Here is a 16,824-nt window from a genome sequence, read left to right as displayed (position 1 = left end):
TATAGCAAATTCTTTTTACTTGTAAGTAGTCGACAGTGGTATCAGATTTGGCGGTAAGTGTTCCACTTCTTTATCATTAAGGCTAAGATCCTTCATATCAGGTTCGCAAAAAGACTCTTCGACAGGACTGTAAACTGTAGTTTTCATTAGTTTTTCTGGAATCTGAAAAAGACGAGTATTGTTATAAAAATTTATATATTTACAATTTTATCCCTTTATTCATGAAATCTAAAACCTTTAAATCTATTTTAACTATTAAATTGTTAAGTAATTTTCTTTAAAAACGAGAATTTAGTATAAATATTCAAAATTTATAAAAATCTATTCAACAAAAAATCAAATATCTATGAAAATTACGAGTATATTATTTTTTTATCCTATTTTTGAACTGAGCAAGTAAAATTTTTAAATGCATCATGAATTATATAAAAACAGCGATTCATCACGCTGCCGATGGCGCTGATATTTCGCGGCGCCTGTTTGTTTTACAAACGTTGCAGTAAGCAAGTCTGTTGATGAGTCTCGAATTATTTGATTTGTTATTTACAGTATTTTCCACCGCTGGAATATTAGACAAGTATTTAACTTCACAAAAATGTCTGATGTTGACCAGATTCGAAACGAATGAGAACTATAATAGTATGTAATAAGTACTACACATTTGCGCCGATTTTCTGATTCTCAAGTGTTTTTTTTTTTTATGCAGCTTGGAACGGCGAGCAAGCTAACGGCCCACCTGATGGAAAGTAGTGACCGTCGCCTATAAACATGAGCAGTACCATAGACATAACAGAGAATGGGACAGTGGTGCCCAAGCAAACTACTTTAGTACAAAGTCTCCCTCTGTTGTGAGATAGACAACGTTAAATCGGAGACATAGACTATAAATACTGGAACTCGATCCAATTTAGACAAGTTTAGTTCAGTTTCCAAATAGGCCCAATCGAGAATTGAACCCGAAGTCCTCATATATGTTACAAAGCGATATGCTCACCACTACGCGCCGAAGATCAATAAACTATATAACTTTTGGCTTACAAATATATCATATATGACAATGCAGTTACCTGCAGTAGCTGAGCGGACATGAGCACCTGACCCGTAGTGTCCGCCCCTTTTTGTAGTTCGTGCCATTGCAATTTGGGGGCGTACTCGTAGCTTTGTCTATCGTCCACCGTTGGGGATACGGAGAAGCGACCAACTAAATCCGTTCTTCCCTAAGTGACAATTCCAAAGTCAGTTTTATTTATTAAATGATACTATAAATAATATTGGAATGGAAGATAAAGGGGAAAGGTTTTTATTGTTTGTAATGGATAAACTCAAAAACTATTAAAGCGATTTTGAAAATTCTTTCACGTATAGATAGCTACATTATCTGCGAGTAACATAGGCTATATTTTAATACCAAAAACTCTGTCTATCCGTGTGAAGCCAGATTGGATCGATAATTATAAATAAGTACCTACAATTATATGGCCATATATTACATTATATTTATTATTATTGTTATTTCAGCCGTTAACTGTCCACTGCTGAACATAAGTCATTCCCATAAGCAGAGTTTTGCCAGTAGTTGCCAGTAGTTTGCCGCTTGGCAGGCGGGTTTGCACCGCTGTTAGATTTTTAGAGATGTTTTAAGAGGGATGCTGCCCATCCCTAGTTGCTGCCATCCCAATGCTCTATTATGCATACTTTTTTTACTGGGTGAAAATGGCATGGTAACTCCGCCTGCGCTATCGGTATACACTGGCGGAGTACCAGTGAGAGGTGATAGGTGAGGATGAGAAGTCAGGTCAGTTAGCCCATAGTGACGAATTCAACGAATTCAATTAGTCACGATAGTTTTCAGGGGAAACCGCCTGTAGATCGACCTGATAGAGTATATTGATAGCAATGGGGACTAACCTCCCCATTACTAACGATCCTTTCCCCCTTATTATACATACTAGTGCACAATGTTTCATTTAACAATTTCAGTAAGAGTACAAACACTGCTATAGTTGTAAAGAAGTGTTGCAATTGAATTAGATTTAATTTTCAATTGGAGCTGATTTTAGCCATCATTAAAAAAAAAGTAACAAATGTGATTTATAATAGAGAAAACTGTATTAAAAGCCAACCATAATACGAGTAATACACATTTACTCACCGTTAAATCACATTCAAACACTTCAACCAGTACCAAGGGCGGGTTCGTCATCAATCTCTCTTGTGTAGTGAACATCATTCTTTGGATTTTCAATACCTGGTTCCATACTGGTGTTGCAGTCTTCTGTTTTACCTGGGAATATTTTTTTTTTATACAACTTAGAATGGCAAACAAGCTGACGGCCCACCTGATGGAAAGTGGTAACCGTCGCCTATAGACATGAGTAGTACCATGGACATAACAGAGTATACTGTTTCGCCCATGATACCCCCCATGCGTTGCCATTCCTGAGGACTGAGATATTATTCTTCTGTACCCTGTAAATTCACGCCATATCCCACCCTTCAAACCGAAACACAGCTATGCAAACACAACTGCTTTACAGTAGAAACACGAAAGGAATCGACTTTTTACAAAGTCTCCCTCTGATAAAAATATTTATTAATGAATAATGATATAGCAATACTAGCAAGGCTTTGTATGAGTTCTTTACAGATAATATAAAATAGGGTATGTTACTCCGAAGAGATGTAGCTTTCGGTAATTTTGGCTGCACCTATTATATTTTATAATTTCTACTATTTACTAAAATTTGTAGGAAATTTAAAACTTACTTTTGTTTCCTTTACTGTATTCATTGTATTAACTCGAACAAAAGCATACGCGAAATTTGAACCATCGATGGAACTAATAAGCTTAGCACGGTAAACAAATACTCGACATTCCAGCATCTGAAATGTACTTTTATTTGAAGGTAGCTATTACCCGCGACTTTAACTGCAGGGATTGTCAGTAATAGGAAGTTTAGTCCTCATTGCTACCAATATACCCTATCAGGTCGACGCGGTTCCCTCTGGAAATCATCGTAACTAATTTATCATTTAATTCGTCACGATGGGCCTCGCGTCACACTCACCAATCATTCCTTACTGGTGCCCCGCCAGTGTATACCGATAGCGCAGGCAGGGTTACCATTCCATTATAATTCATTAAAAAAAAACCTGCATAATCAGAATATGTTGATTAAGCGGAATAAATAGTGGCTAATGCTTCTCCATCCCTAATAGGACGTGTACGCCAAATTACATAACGAATGATTGACCAGTTAAGGATTGGCAACTAGGAACAGTTTGTATGAGAAAATTGAGAAGAAAAGATTTTACGTTTTTTTAAGAAACTGTTTTATCTTTTTACATAAATGTTCCTAATCTTTAACGAATCAATCATTTTTATTTATAATAGAAAATAAATATACTGTAAGAATTATTTCTAACAGAACTGAAATTATACTACATATTAAATAGCCAAAGTCACTAGAAAGATAAGTTATAAGTACAAATTATGGAAACTCTAATGGTAGTGTTATTTCCTTTGGATTTATACCAAATATAAAGTAGCAAATTTTACGAAGTACAATTACTAGAGCATTGGACTTGAGGCACATTGCATAGTTTCTTGTTTTAATTTTGTAACCACTCGGAAAGTAGCTCCCAAAAGCAGAGATTTGACTATAAAGACCCATCCAAAGCAAAAGTTCGATCTTGCCAGCGATACAGCAGCAACCGGATGCTGAAGTGGTTAAATGTTTCGGACATTTTAAAGGCTGAAAAGACAAACGTAAGGTTAATTCTACTAAATATGAAATTTTAAGAAATGTTTGGATATTTAGATGTTTATATCTTTGTTAGTAATTAATGAATATTTGTTACTCTTTGGCACAAACACCACTCAACAGATTTGAATAAAATTTGGTGTATGAATGAAGTAGTATGTATGAAGTTAGATTATAACCTATCCGTAGGTTATAATCTAACTTCATACATAGGTATATAATTTTTTTATTTATATACGAGCAAAGCCGTGGGAAAAAGCTAGAATTATTAAGTCTATAATTATTGGTGTACTAGTTACTAGATTTATATGCAACTTAGAATGGCAAACAAACTGACGGTCCACTTGATTGGAAGGGGTTATCGCCCACAGGCATGAACAGTACAATGAACATAGCAGATTAAACTGTTTCGTCCATGATACCCCCAAGCGTTGCCATTCCTGAGGACTTAGGTGTTATTCCTCTGTACCCTGTAAATTCACTGCCATATCCCACTCTTCAAACCGAAGTTTAGCCATGCAAACACAACTGCTTCACGGTAGAAACACGAATGGGACAGAAGTAGTGGAATAAATAATTTAAATAAAAAGATGACAAGTAAATTTATTATTGATTACTAAACTGTAATAAAAATACTAGTAATAGTAATAAAGAAAATAAGTATAGCGATACCTTCAAATACACTGTTTGTATTCGTCCACAATTCCTTCCATTCTGTTCGGGTATTACGGAATAAATGATATCAGCTGCAGAAATTCTTGCGTATGCCGTCCTTGACCCTCCATTCAGGAGCCAGATAACAATATCTGGCCATCCTTCATATGCCTGCAAGTAGTATTGTCGGGGTGTATATTTAAGTAATCCTTTAAAACAGAAATATGCTGCAGTACTACAAATTTTGGTTGTTATTTTGGGTTACGATTTTCACAAAACAAAGAAGACCTTTTTGATTTGGCACTTAACATTTATCGTGAACTAGAAAATTGGTCTACGAGTATTCAATAACTATCTACTCTAGAAGATTCATCAATAGAAACTATGAACATTTTTACTGCCATATTGAAAAGTAATATTTTATGTGAACCTTGTAAATAAGATCCTTTAAACTACTTGTGAGTATTTTTGTATTGGCCAAATGTATTTTAACACTTTTTCTAGAAGCAGTTATACTTTCGTGGGTACGTTTACTCGTGGACTTTTTAAGTTTTAAAGTCGAACATCCTTTATCTCTTGTGATTATTTGTTGGTAAATTTTTTCCTGTAAAATGCAAAATGTATCTACATTTTATATTCTCTAATTACTGTATCAAGTCAATATCGTTACATAGCATAAAAAAAGTATTTTATTGAAGAAACAGATAGATATTTATATGAGAGGAAAACTAGTTTTTGTCCGCGACTCTGTCCGCGAAGATTTGATAAAAATGGCCTAACAAATCAATTTAAAAGTGAATTTCACTATTTCTTTGTTATCTCTTAGTGCCTTAACGACATAACTCGTCATACAGTTTTATGCACACTTACTATTTAAAAAGGAAAACACAGACTAAAATGTTGGGACAGTTGATAAGACACGACGACCTTATGAACAGTATAAAAGAAAGTAAGATAGAAGGAAGGAGGGAGAGAGGAAGACCAAGGCATAGTTACATCAGGCAGATTAAGGAAGCAGTTGGTGTCGTGTCGTGTCTAGAGATGAAGAGACTCGCTGAAAATCGTAGTGAGTGACAAGAGCTCCACCGACAAGAGCGCAGCTTTTAAATAGGATAGATAGACTGAATATTATCCCAGTTAATAAACTTATCTCGGCTACGCTATAGTTACAGATAAAAATACGTGTTATAAAAAAAAAATAAGGAATAAAAGAGTAAAAAAGTGGAGTCAAGGTAACCAGAAGGTTGTTTATGCTATGCCTCGGGGTCGAGCTCACTCGTTCATTTGGACTATTTGAAGATCTAAATTTTTTTATGCAACTCAATGTGGCAAACAAACTGACGGCCCAGTCGAAGTTAACCCTACTTCGGATTATTTAGACCAGCTTAACACTGCAACTGACTTCCCTCGAGACAGCGGAATGTGAAAATATGAAAGTAAGTTTGTTGCCTCTTAGTGCTATAATGTCTCCTACAGTCTTCATTATATATATATATATATATATATATATATGTGTGTGTGTGTGTGTGTGGGTGTGTGTGTGTGTGTGTGTGTGTGTGTGTGTGTGTGTGTGTGTGTGTGTGTGTGTGTATATATATATATGATATATATATATATATATGATGAAATTTACAAACATACATAGATATAGACAGAGAGACATTTTTTTTAAATTATTGTTTATACTATTAAATATAAGAAAAAAATAGTATATAATATTATTTTTTTTTACTTAAATCTCCCAAATTAAGATAGATATAATAGATAACTGTAATTACATAATAATTATAATATTACGTATAATAATAATTACAAGTAGGATTACAATTATAAAACCGACTTCAAAAATTTTATATTTGTTACCTCATAACCATCAGTTCTAAACCGATTTGGAAAATTCTTTTGATCTGAAATAATATACTTACAGAATGATGCCATAGGCTTTTTACCGAAATCAGTTCAGTAGTTTAGTTCTGAAATCAAAATAAATGGTTGTTTTAGTGGCACATAATCTTATATTACAATAAACAGTATTTGAACGGTGGGATATGGCGTGAATTTACTGGGTACAGAGGAATAACACCTGAATCCTCAGGAATGGCAACGCATGGGGAGTATCATGGGCGAAACAGTATACTCTGTTATGTCCATGGTACTGCTCATGTCTATAGGCGACGGTTACCACTTTCCATCAGGTGGGCCGTCAGCTTGTTTGCCATTCTAAGTTGTATAAAAATGAATAAAAAATAAAATTCTAAAAAACTATAATATCCATTAAGAGGCCTTTTATATTTGTTTACATAAAGCAATGAAAAAACAGAGTTGTTAAGATTCTGATTCTACACAATTAAGAGTTTGATATATATTTTAATTCCTGAATTGTGTTGATGGTTACTTGTCTTAAAAAGAGCGTCTTTCAATTTTTACTACGCTCATTATTATGTGCTAGTTTCTTTCTAATTTTCAAAGCTGTGCTGTCAAATTCAAGTGGTTATTCATTAATTATAATTATTTTTTTTAAATTAAGACTGATTTGTAATTTTTTATATTTTCAATTAAATACCTCAGTAAATTGTTCTTTATTTTAATCAAAGTTTCTACTAAGTATTGCCGAAATGTTTCTAATTCTTTTATAATAATTAAAAATATAAACATTATTAATATGTAAATTTATATAAATTTTGTTGCGCAACTCAATGCACATACTCGTAACTGAAACTTGATAATCGTCTTCTTGAGTGTTGGACGACAATGTGAGCTCCTTTAAATTTATTACAACCTGGTATTTTGTCGATATTTACTCCTTGTCCTTATGTTTGAACATGCGCATTGCAACATTTACACCACTTACATTTCCTTATAAAAAAAAATTGTAATCGTCATAGACTCTTGAGTACTGATCAAAATTGTATTTTCAATCTTAATACATTAAAAGGAAGGTAAATATTAAAGTACACAAAAGTAGTAGCTGTATTTTTAAAACACCTTAGCCGTTTATAATAGCCTGGTAAATTTTACGGGCAATAAGTTGCATTTAGTAATATTTTACATTTAATTTAAAATATTTTTTATTTATTTCTATATTATGTAATAATTTTTACACGAAAATAGATTAATTTTGTCTCTCTTAATTGAAAAATATTTCAATGCGCAAGAATACTTGAAAATCACCGCGGGCCATAATGTCGGTACGCGAAATGCAATTTACCTATCGAAATCAAGTTACCTTTCTATTCCATTTACCTGTTAGACAAGTTTTCGTATTATTATAATATTTATTATATAGATAACTGATAATATAATATTTTATTTTTACCTTATTCCTTTTGGCTACTACAGAATTTTAGAGGTTTGCTCTTTTGAGGACAAAGTAAAACTAAGTTATGATCATTTTGTATTGTCATGGCACATTTTATTTTTCTCTTAAAAAAATATGTTTCTCTTTTCTCTTTTATGTTTTTTTTTTTTGTATATGTATTTCTTTCATCTCGTTTTTTGTGTAAATCTACTACGTCAGTTGTTTATCTTTATTTAAATTACCTCGAGTTACATTATTATAATAAATTTAATTAATTTTAAAAGAAATCTATAAACATTTTATTTTTATTCTCCAGATGATGTGTAACCTACGATACTCGCTGATAATGTATTCTTTAAGTGAAACAATTTTTGAAATCGATTAAGTCAATATTAAATTTATCCATTACAAACAAATAGTATTATTACATAAAATACCCTGTGATTTTATTCACAATATGATATATTGTTATATTAGTATTATATTATCTGTGGTTATACTAAATTACATTCGATCCATTCAACCGTTCAAATAAATTAACAAGCAACTATATACGTAAACAACATACAAACACCCAATAATATTACAAATTATTCTATTTATAATGCGAGTATGATAAAAGAATTCTATACTGACAGTACTGCTTATGTCTATAGGCGACGGTTACCACTTTCCATCAGGTGGGCCGTCAGCTTGTTTGCCATTCTAAGTTGTATAAAAAAAATCAACTATATTTGCCATTTCAACAAAGCGCATCGTGCTGAATGACTCGCTTAGATATTTTTATGTACACAGTGAGCATTGCGGGGGTACTTACATACGTGCGTTGCAAGACGTTCAAACTGTACAGTATTTCAATTATGTGGGTATTATCTGAATAATATATTACGGGGGGAAAGGGATTGTTAGTAATGGGCTCTTATGAACCCATTGCTAGCAATACACCCACACGATGGACTAACGGATCTGCTTTCATCGTCACCTATTTATTACCCGCAAGCGGGGTTATCATTTTATTATCTCTCAGTAAAAAAAAAAAAAACTTTGTCATAAACGTCAGTTATGAAAGTAGACTACTGATGATTGATTTCATTTAATTGTTTCAGTTTTACAATCAAATTTTGTGTCATTCGATTTTCAAAATGGAATAACACAAATTATAAATTCTTTTATCAGGTGGGCTATAAGCTTGTTTGCCATTTCAACTTATAACAATACAAAATTACTTTCATATTCTTACAATTTCTTCCTTTTGAAGCGTTAACTGCCTCTGATCCAGCTCCGTGCTGTACTGACGTAGCATATTTTCACTACTACTATTTACATTCGAGTATTGGATAATGTCCAGAAACTTGAGGATGTTAGCAGCTGCGTCATCAACGGCTCTGTTCAGCTCATCTATCAGTTCATTTGGAGTGGCATACTCCAAGTTCTTTAGACGACGTTCAATGTCTACTAACGTTGACTCCTTCAAAAAATTATTTTCAATTAATGTAGTGCCCATAACAAATTAGTTTTTACACTGCAGTCTATTTTAATTGAACTTCATAAAAATAGCAATCAAGTTTCGTTGAAATTAATACAAAAATATTTTCTAAATAAAATTAGTGACATATCGAAATATATATTATAACATATCAATAAATCGATTTCTGATCAGCCGACTGTCTTATGGGCGGATCAATTGTTCGTCTGTTTACATTCTCATTAAGTCCTAGTGAAACAGACTATGCTACCGAATGTTGCTTCTGCAAGCATTTGTTGTATTATGTATGCTGTATGTTGTAATATATATATATATATATATATATATATATATATATATATATATATATATATATATAACAGGTACACAGTTTCTGTTCTGGTATAAATTGTTTCAATTACAAACAATTGAAATAGTGCGTGACAAGCAAGTCGAATATACTAACCAGAGCAACAACGATCCTATACAGCATATTATTTCTGTACATCCTAAACCTGAAATCTGGTAGTCTGGTAGCAAGTTGTAATATAGGAAATGCATTTGGGAAGTCCAAATAACCATATGCTGGTCGAGTCTTCATTACTTCTAATGAACCAGTGTAGTGAAGTTTTCGTGATTCTAATGAAGGAGCAAGAAGTTTGGAGATTTTTTAACTTCAAATTGCAAACAACTTAACAACTCATATACTAACTGATAAACAACGGTAATCGTTAAACAATATTTTGGTCTATTCTGTTACAATCATGGTAATACACATGCGTTGCTTTTTCTGAGGACTGTTGACTTTTAAGTGGAACCGGGTCAGAGCTTTTTTTTTGATGGGTGAAAATGGAATAGTATATAATAGTAATAGAATAGCCTGCGGTTATAGGATACGCTGACGGAGCACCAGTGAAGGGTGATAGATGAGAATGAAAACAGGCCAGTTAGCCTATCATGATGAATTCATCAGGAATTAACCATGGTTGTTTCCAGGAGGAGCCACGAGGAGGTCGATCTGGTTTGGGGTATATTGCTAGCAATGGGATTATTAGTCTCCATTACTAACAATCGCTCCCCCCCGGTTCAGAGCTTTAGCAAAATGGGTATTTTATAAAGAAATATAGTTGCCTATTTATAACTACTCAATTTGATAAATATCTATAAATAAAATTGTATTAAACTAAAATTCCACTTCGATTAAGGTAAAACCAGTTATTTTGATTTAAAAACTAAACTGCTGAACCGATTTTCGTAAAATTTCAATGAAACCAATTTGTAAGTATACCTATGCTACAACAGAACAATTTTTCAAAAAACGAATTTTGTTTATTAATTAGTACATCTTCAAGAAATTACGACACGAATAAGGAATTATATTATTTATTGTAACTAACACTATTAAGAAACTCAACCTGTAATTTAAAAATGGCACAACACTTTTGTTGAACTCAGGATTGATTTTGTAGTAGTTAGAACCAGAGTTAGTTAAATTATTTTTTATTCTCATTACACAGTAAACTTTATTATGTTTTCAATACCTGCACACAACACTAACAAAGCGAGTTTGGGATTAGCAGAGGCAGTAAATTTACGTACAGTTGCAAATCTTATTAGGGATTCGTACTCACTGATTTCATTCATCATAGCTGCGAACTCTGTAACAATAATTATTATCTGACTTAGCAGTTCTACAATATTGCAATGGTTACTATATGTAGCTACCTGTTTTTAATGATGAAATCGAGCATAACAATAGATTATTTATTTATTTTAATATTAATTTATTTATTGTTATAACCCACATCCCTCAGTAGTACCTATAAAGCAATAACCCATATAATCACAGAAGGAATTACCATTTAATTATCTTTAATTCTCAACTAATAAATGTAAAGTAAAAAGAAACAAATAAATAGGCGATTTAGCAGTTTAACTGATCGTCCAGTAATTTGCATACTGTATGCAGAATAGGGAATATAGGCCACTTGTTCGTCGTATATAAAAGCTAATCATCCATTAAAAAATATCACAGTAAAATAAATCACAGTATATATTTTTTTATTCTGCATTACCACCCTCTCTCAACCTATGCTCGTCCCCTAGGAGGGAAGGGATTATTAGTAATCCGGAGTACCACTCCCATTGCAATCAATATACTCTGTCAGGTGTACCTCTACGTGGCTTCCCCTGAAAACCGTCTTGATGAATTCCAGATGTATTCATCACGATGGGCTAACTGACCTGCCTTTTCATTGTCCCCTATCATCCCTCATTGGTGCGTAGCCAGCGTATACCATTAGCACAGGCGGAGTTACCATTTCACTATCATCTATTAAAAAAACCTCGTCACAATGAAGGGTCATTGTGACTCGAAATTGTTGATGTGAAAAAGAACGCAGTATGGTTACATTAGCAACATTAAAATTGAATATCTAAAAGAAATCTATAAAATTGTAAAAACAATAATCTTAAAAAACCATTAGGTACCTTCATCAGCTTTATTGTCGTTACACATGTCGCCAATTGTCAAGGCAACTCCACAAAATCTCCCAGCTATCTTACGATCCAACATCGAAACTTCCAGAATAGGACAAAATATACAAAAGTCTTCGAGCGACCATAAATTTTCCTGAGACAATAAACACGTTTTTCTAATATGAGAAAATATTAACAGTGATTTTATGAAACCTCCCTGCAGGATTTGTCTATTTTATTTGTCTTAAGTGAACTTAAAAATTATTAATTAAATTTAATATATAATAATGAATTAAATTTAATAGTATTTTATTTAATAAAATTAAGTCTATCGGCATAATTGAAAATTTATAATACACAACACAAACTAATAAAAATTATATGATCAATCAATCTATACATATAATAAATTCATAACTGGTCGCTGTCTGTACATAGAAGATATATAAGCAATACTATTATAGAGAGGCTATTATGATCGCAATAGGACCCCAAATAATTATTTTTATAATTTTTGTCTGTTTGCTTATTTGTCTGTACGTTTGTGCACGCCAATCTCAAAAATGGCTTAACGATTCGAATGCGATTTTTACCGCTGCGCTGCAGTTTGCTCCACGTAATATTTAGTGTTTGTTTTATTTCAATCGGTTCACAAATAAAAAAGTTATATCAATCTAAAGAATCACATATAACTGACCTGTCTTGTCAGTCTCACTTATCATCTCTCACTGGTGTCCCGCCAGTGTATACCGTTAGCATGGGCGGTGTTTACCATTTCAATGTCATCCATTAAAAAAATCATTGAGCAAATGAACAAATAAAAAATGTACACGTATTTATTCACGACGAATAATAATAATATAGCTATTGAAATTAAACGGGTAATGTTAAAATAATACTTAACAGCCATAAAGTAAAATAAATTTTTATCAACCTACGATCAAAATTTATAGAGATACCATGTATTTTTTTAAGGTGTAATTGGTTCCCAGTTTTGAAGCAAATTTTACATGTCAACACTGCGTTCTAAATTCAAACATTTTCTATTTAATGCCTGTAAAAAATATATCAAACTTACCGGTTTGATAGGAGTGACGGGTTCAACATTGGTAGTTCTAACACTTTGTTGATAGAACGGCACTACAGTTTTCAGAGAGACCAGTAGTGCTCCTTTGTGGTATGGCCCCTCCTCACAAGTAGACCCTAAGGCACCTGCACAGGAACTGCCATACATGTGCAGCAACGACGGCCCGAAGGTTGGTAAGAAACCTACGGATTTGCAAGCAGTTTATTTCTCCATTTTATTTTTTTATTTTATTTTATTTTATCTTTATTTGTTACACTGACACCATTTAATAATAAGATTACTCTTTATTATTTTATTTATTTATTTACACTTTATTGCACCAAGTGAAAAGAGAAATAACAAATACAGTAAATACTAATGAGAAGTGATACAAAAAGCGGCCTTGTTGCTAAGCAATCTCTTCCAGACAACCTTTGGGTAGAGGACATTGAGAAAAAGACAAAGAGTAGGTGGCGTACTATTATATAAATATTATCATATACAAACATATATAGATACATACATACATATATACACATACATATATACACATACATATATAATATATACACAATTAAATATATACATAACATACACATACTTAACAACACACATACAACAGAAAAAAAAATGACAAAGGAAAACGAAGAGAGAACACAGGAAAATAGTACTAAAGTGATTTTTGTTATTTGTAGACTTTATTTGTAGATAGTATACAATCATTTTACAGGAAACACAGCACGCATCATCGTGTATTCCCGGCATAGAATAAGACACCAGGGGGCCTACCATGAAATGTTTTCCGAAATTTCGAAGCCAAACGAAACAGAAATTTGATGTTAAAATTACATAATACATCTCGTTCGGAAATATTAAAAATGTTAAAATATTGTTTGTTTGGAATTTTATTATAGGATGTAACGAACGAAATGTTAAACTTCATTTATTGGTCCGATTTTGGTATAAATAAAAACACGAAATTGAGTCCGAAATATCGGAATTTCATTTCATGGTAGACCCATAGTTCCTTTCCCGTGGGAGTCGTAAGACGCGACTAAGGGAGGGTAAGGGACGAGCAGCATCGCCATACGTTAATTTTAATATTTTTCTTTTGACACTTGCTACTGCACATTATAATTTTATTTAATTCTATGATTTTATTAATATTGTTCTCATCTTACAGTAATATTAAAAGTGTTTAGCTTGTATTTAATTGACACAAAACATTAATATATTTTCCCACAGTCTTTAGAAGAACGTTTTGCATGATAATGTTAGCAAAACATGTAAACAGAACAAGCGATTATCTTTTTTATACCAAGGATCTCGTAAGTATACATTTATACTTTTTTTTTAAATGGGTGATAATAGAAAGGTAACCCCACCCGCGCTATTGGTATACACCGACGGGGCACCAGTGAAGGATTATAAGTGAGGATGAAGCAGGTCAGTTAGCCCATCGCGACGAATTCAACAAGAATTGTATACGATGGTTTCCGGGGGGAATCGCGTGGACGTCGACCTAAGCAAGCTACCAATGGGGCTGTCAAACTCCATTGCTAACAATCCCTTTCCCCCTACATTTATACTAGCACTATCGAAAAGTAAGAAAAGTCCCCTTCTAGTAAAGATATTTAAATATAATTGTTTTACCGTTCTCCCCGTCGTGGGAGATCAGTCCCAACTTCAAGTGAGTGCTCCCCAATACTCTGTTGAAGCAACCTTCAGCAGTACAAACTTCCAATCGGATCATCTGATTCATGTTAGGAAACATCTCCACAATTGATACCTGCTCGCTGTACATTGGGTTGTTATTTCGGTGCTGTACTGCTGTTTTCACCTGAAGACATTAATGGATCATGGTTACAACGAAAGTATATCTTAGTACTAACGTAAGAGATACAAACTGTAATCTGCGGCTTCTACCGTGTTAATCAGTAACTGCTCAATTCACATTATAATTTTTAATATTATAAGCTTATAAATATACCACTTTATTAACTATTTTCATACAAATACATTGTTGCTTTAATATTATTTGAAGACTTATAGTACGATTTTCTAAAGGCTATAAAATATTTCAATCTCTCTAGAATTTGACTTTGACATAACAAGCTTGTACAAATAATTACATGAAAAATTACGCATTATTAGGAGCAGCAACAAAATACTTATACTAGTTTTTTTTTATTGATGATAATGGAATTGTAACCCCGTCTGTGCTAAGGGTATATATCACTATGGAGTATCAGTGAGGTATGATAGGTGAGAATGAAAAAGCAGCTCTTTCTGTATAATCTAAGGTTACAAGTTAAGGTTTTAAATAATATATACCAACAGTCCACAGAAGGAAACCCGGACAAACGTGTTCGGTAGTTTCCCGTATCTCCTATCGCCGTGACAGTGAGATCCAGTGGGTAGACCAAACGCACCGTATACTGTTATGATGTAATTAGCAAGCTGTTGTTCCGATCCTGAAGGCAGGACGAGGTTGCTGAGAACAAAACATTATACACCTTTTGAACTGTTGGGTAAAGACAGCTATGCTCAATAGATTTTAAAAATTCTATCACTAATAAATAACTACAGTATTAGCGAGTAATATAGGGTATATATTATTTTTGAAAACTTTGTCTGTCCGTCTGAAGTCGGGTCGAATCGCTATTCTATACATATAAAACTGTAAAGGTCAAATATCTGTACATAAAAAAATGCTAAGAACTGAGTCAGGGGGATAATAGAAATGAAATGGATCACATCAAAATTTTTTCAATTTTTTGTTTATATGTCTTTTTGTCGGTTTGTACGAGCTAATCTACGAAACTGTTGGACCGATTTAAATTAAATTTTGCATGGCGGTACCTTACATCCCCGGTCAACATTTTAGATACTTTTTATCACAGAAAATTAAAGAGTTCCCGTGGAATAGTTAAAGAACTATAGTAACTTATACAGCTTAGTACACAACCTACTTAAGTAAAGTCATTTTGACCTAAGGCAAAGAGTAAGAATGAGACGTCATTTATTAATTTTGGTCCAGTATTCCCAGACATAATACATATTAAACACGAATAACAAATATCATGGGGGGAAAGGGGTTGTTAGCAATGGAGTTTGACAGCCCAATTGCTAGCAATATGCCCTATTAAGTCAACCTCCACGTGGTTCCCCCTGAAAGCCATCGTGAATAATTCTTATTGAATTCGTCACGATGGGCTAACTAACCTGCTTTATCCTCATCTATCATCAGTCACTGGTGTTCCGCCGGTGTATACCGATAGGGCGGGTGGGGTTACATTTCATTATCATGTATTTAAAAAAAAAAACAAATACCACGCGGACAAAATCGGGTGCATCAGCTAGTCGAAAATAAAATAGAAGAAAAATACTAAAACACCACATATAAATACTATGTTAGTAAGTAGCGAATAAGTTAACATTCTAATTTTAAATAGCTATTGGTCTACAAACTATGCTAAGTATAGAAAAAGGGAACATATTTACTCTTCGACTGTTTCTTCGTTTACCATTGCAGGTACCACCTGTAACATATCCCCTCTGAATATAATGGATATGTCTACTTTAAGGAATCCAACTGGACCCGCTGTTGGGTCCCGAGGAAGGCTAAGCTGTGCCCATTTATGAAATATCTGATGATCTGAAATTATATTACCATTTTTTTTAATGGATGATAATGGAATGGCACCCCGACCGCGCTAACGGTATACACTGGCGGGACACCAATGAGAAATGAAAGGTGAGAATGAAAAGGCAGGTTAGTTAGCTCATCGTGATGAATACATCTGGGATTCATCACTATAGTTTCCAGAGGGGACCACATGGAAGTCGACCTGACAGGGCATTTTGCTAGCAATGGGACTGATAATTCGCATTGTTAACATTCCCTCCCCTCCCCCTATTATATTACCATTAGGTTTACAAAGTGTTCATGCCCATTTATAAGAATTTGGCTTATTACTTGTCAGTTACCTAGTACCTAGAACGACGTTCGCCGTGTCGGTCCCAGCATAGAATAGACTGTGGGTCATAAGAGGTGAGTAAGGGAGGTCGAGAGATGGGCAACAGCATCCCTCTTAAA

General features: G+C 33.4%; 1 protein-coding gene across 1 annotated transcript in view; it reads right to left on the bottom strand.

Annotated features, from left to right (window-relative positions):
* LOC113509187 (otoferlin-like) overlaps positions 1–16,328 on the bottom strand; it is a 38,136-nt gene extending 21,808 nt beyond the window's left edge. The window contains exons 1-15 of the mRNA XM_052895469.1: positions 16,230–16,328; positions 15,060–15,219; positions 14,379–14,565; positions 12,738–12,928; positions 11,672–11,813; positions 10,813–10,839; positions 9,648–9,820; positions 8,957–9,184; positions 4,849–5,022; positions 4,437–4,589; positions 3,573–3,755; positions 2,767–2,883; positions 2,153–2,284; positions 1,068–1,217; positions 20–162 (exon numbers count right to left, since the gene is read on the bottom strand). Of these exons, the coding sequence (XP_052751429.1) occupies positions 20–162; positions 1,068–1,217; positions 2,153–2,284; positions 2,767–2,883; positions 3,573–3,755; positions 4,437–4,589; positions 4,849–5,022; positions 8,957–9,184; positions 9,648–9,820; positions 10,813–10,839; positions 11,672–11,813; positions 12,738–12,928; positions 14,379–14,565; positions 15,060–15,219; positions 16,230–16,276 (2,207 nt within the window). The 5' untranslated portion in view covers positions 16,277–16,328. The remainder of the gene's footprint in view (positions 1–19; positions 163–1,067; positions 1,218–2,152; positions 2,285–2,766; positions 2,884–3,572; positions 3,756–4,436; positions 4,590–4,848; positions 5,023–8,956; positions 9,185–9,647; positions 9,821–10,812; positions 10,840–11,671; positions 11,814–12,737; positions 12,929–14,378; positions 14,566–15,059; positions 15,220–16,229) is intronic.
* Positions 16,329–16,824: the final 496 nt, after the last annotated feature.

Source organism: Galleria mellonella, unplaced genomic scaffold, assembly GCF_026898425.1.
Source record: "Galleria mellonella isolate WM207_F2 unplaced genomic scaffold, CSIRO_AGI_GalMel_v1 utg28, whole genome shotgun sequence".
NCBI lineage: Eukaryota > Metazoa > Arthropoda > Insecta > Lepidoptera > Pyralidae > Galleria > Galleria mellonella.
This window is presented reverse-complemented; position numbering and strand designations above follow the sequence as displayed.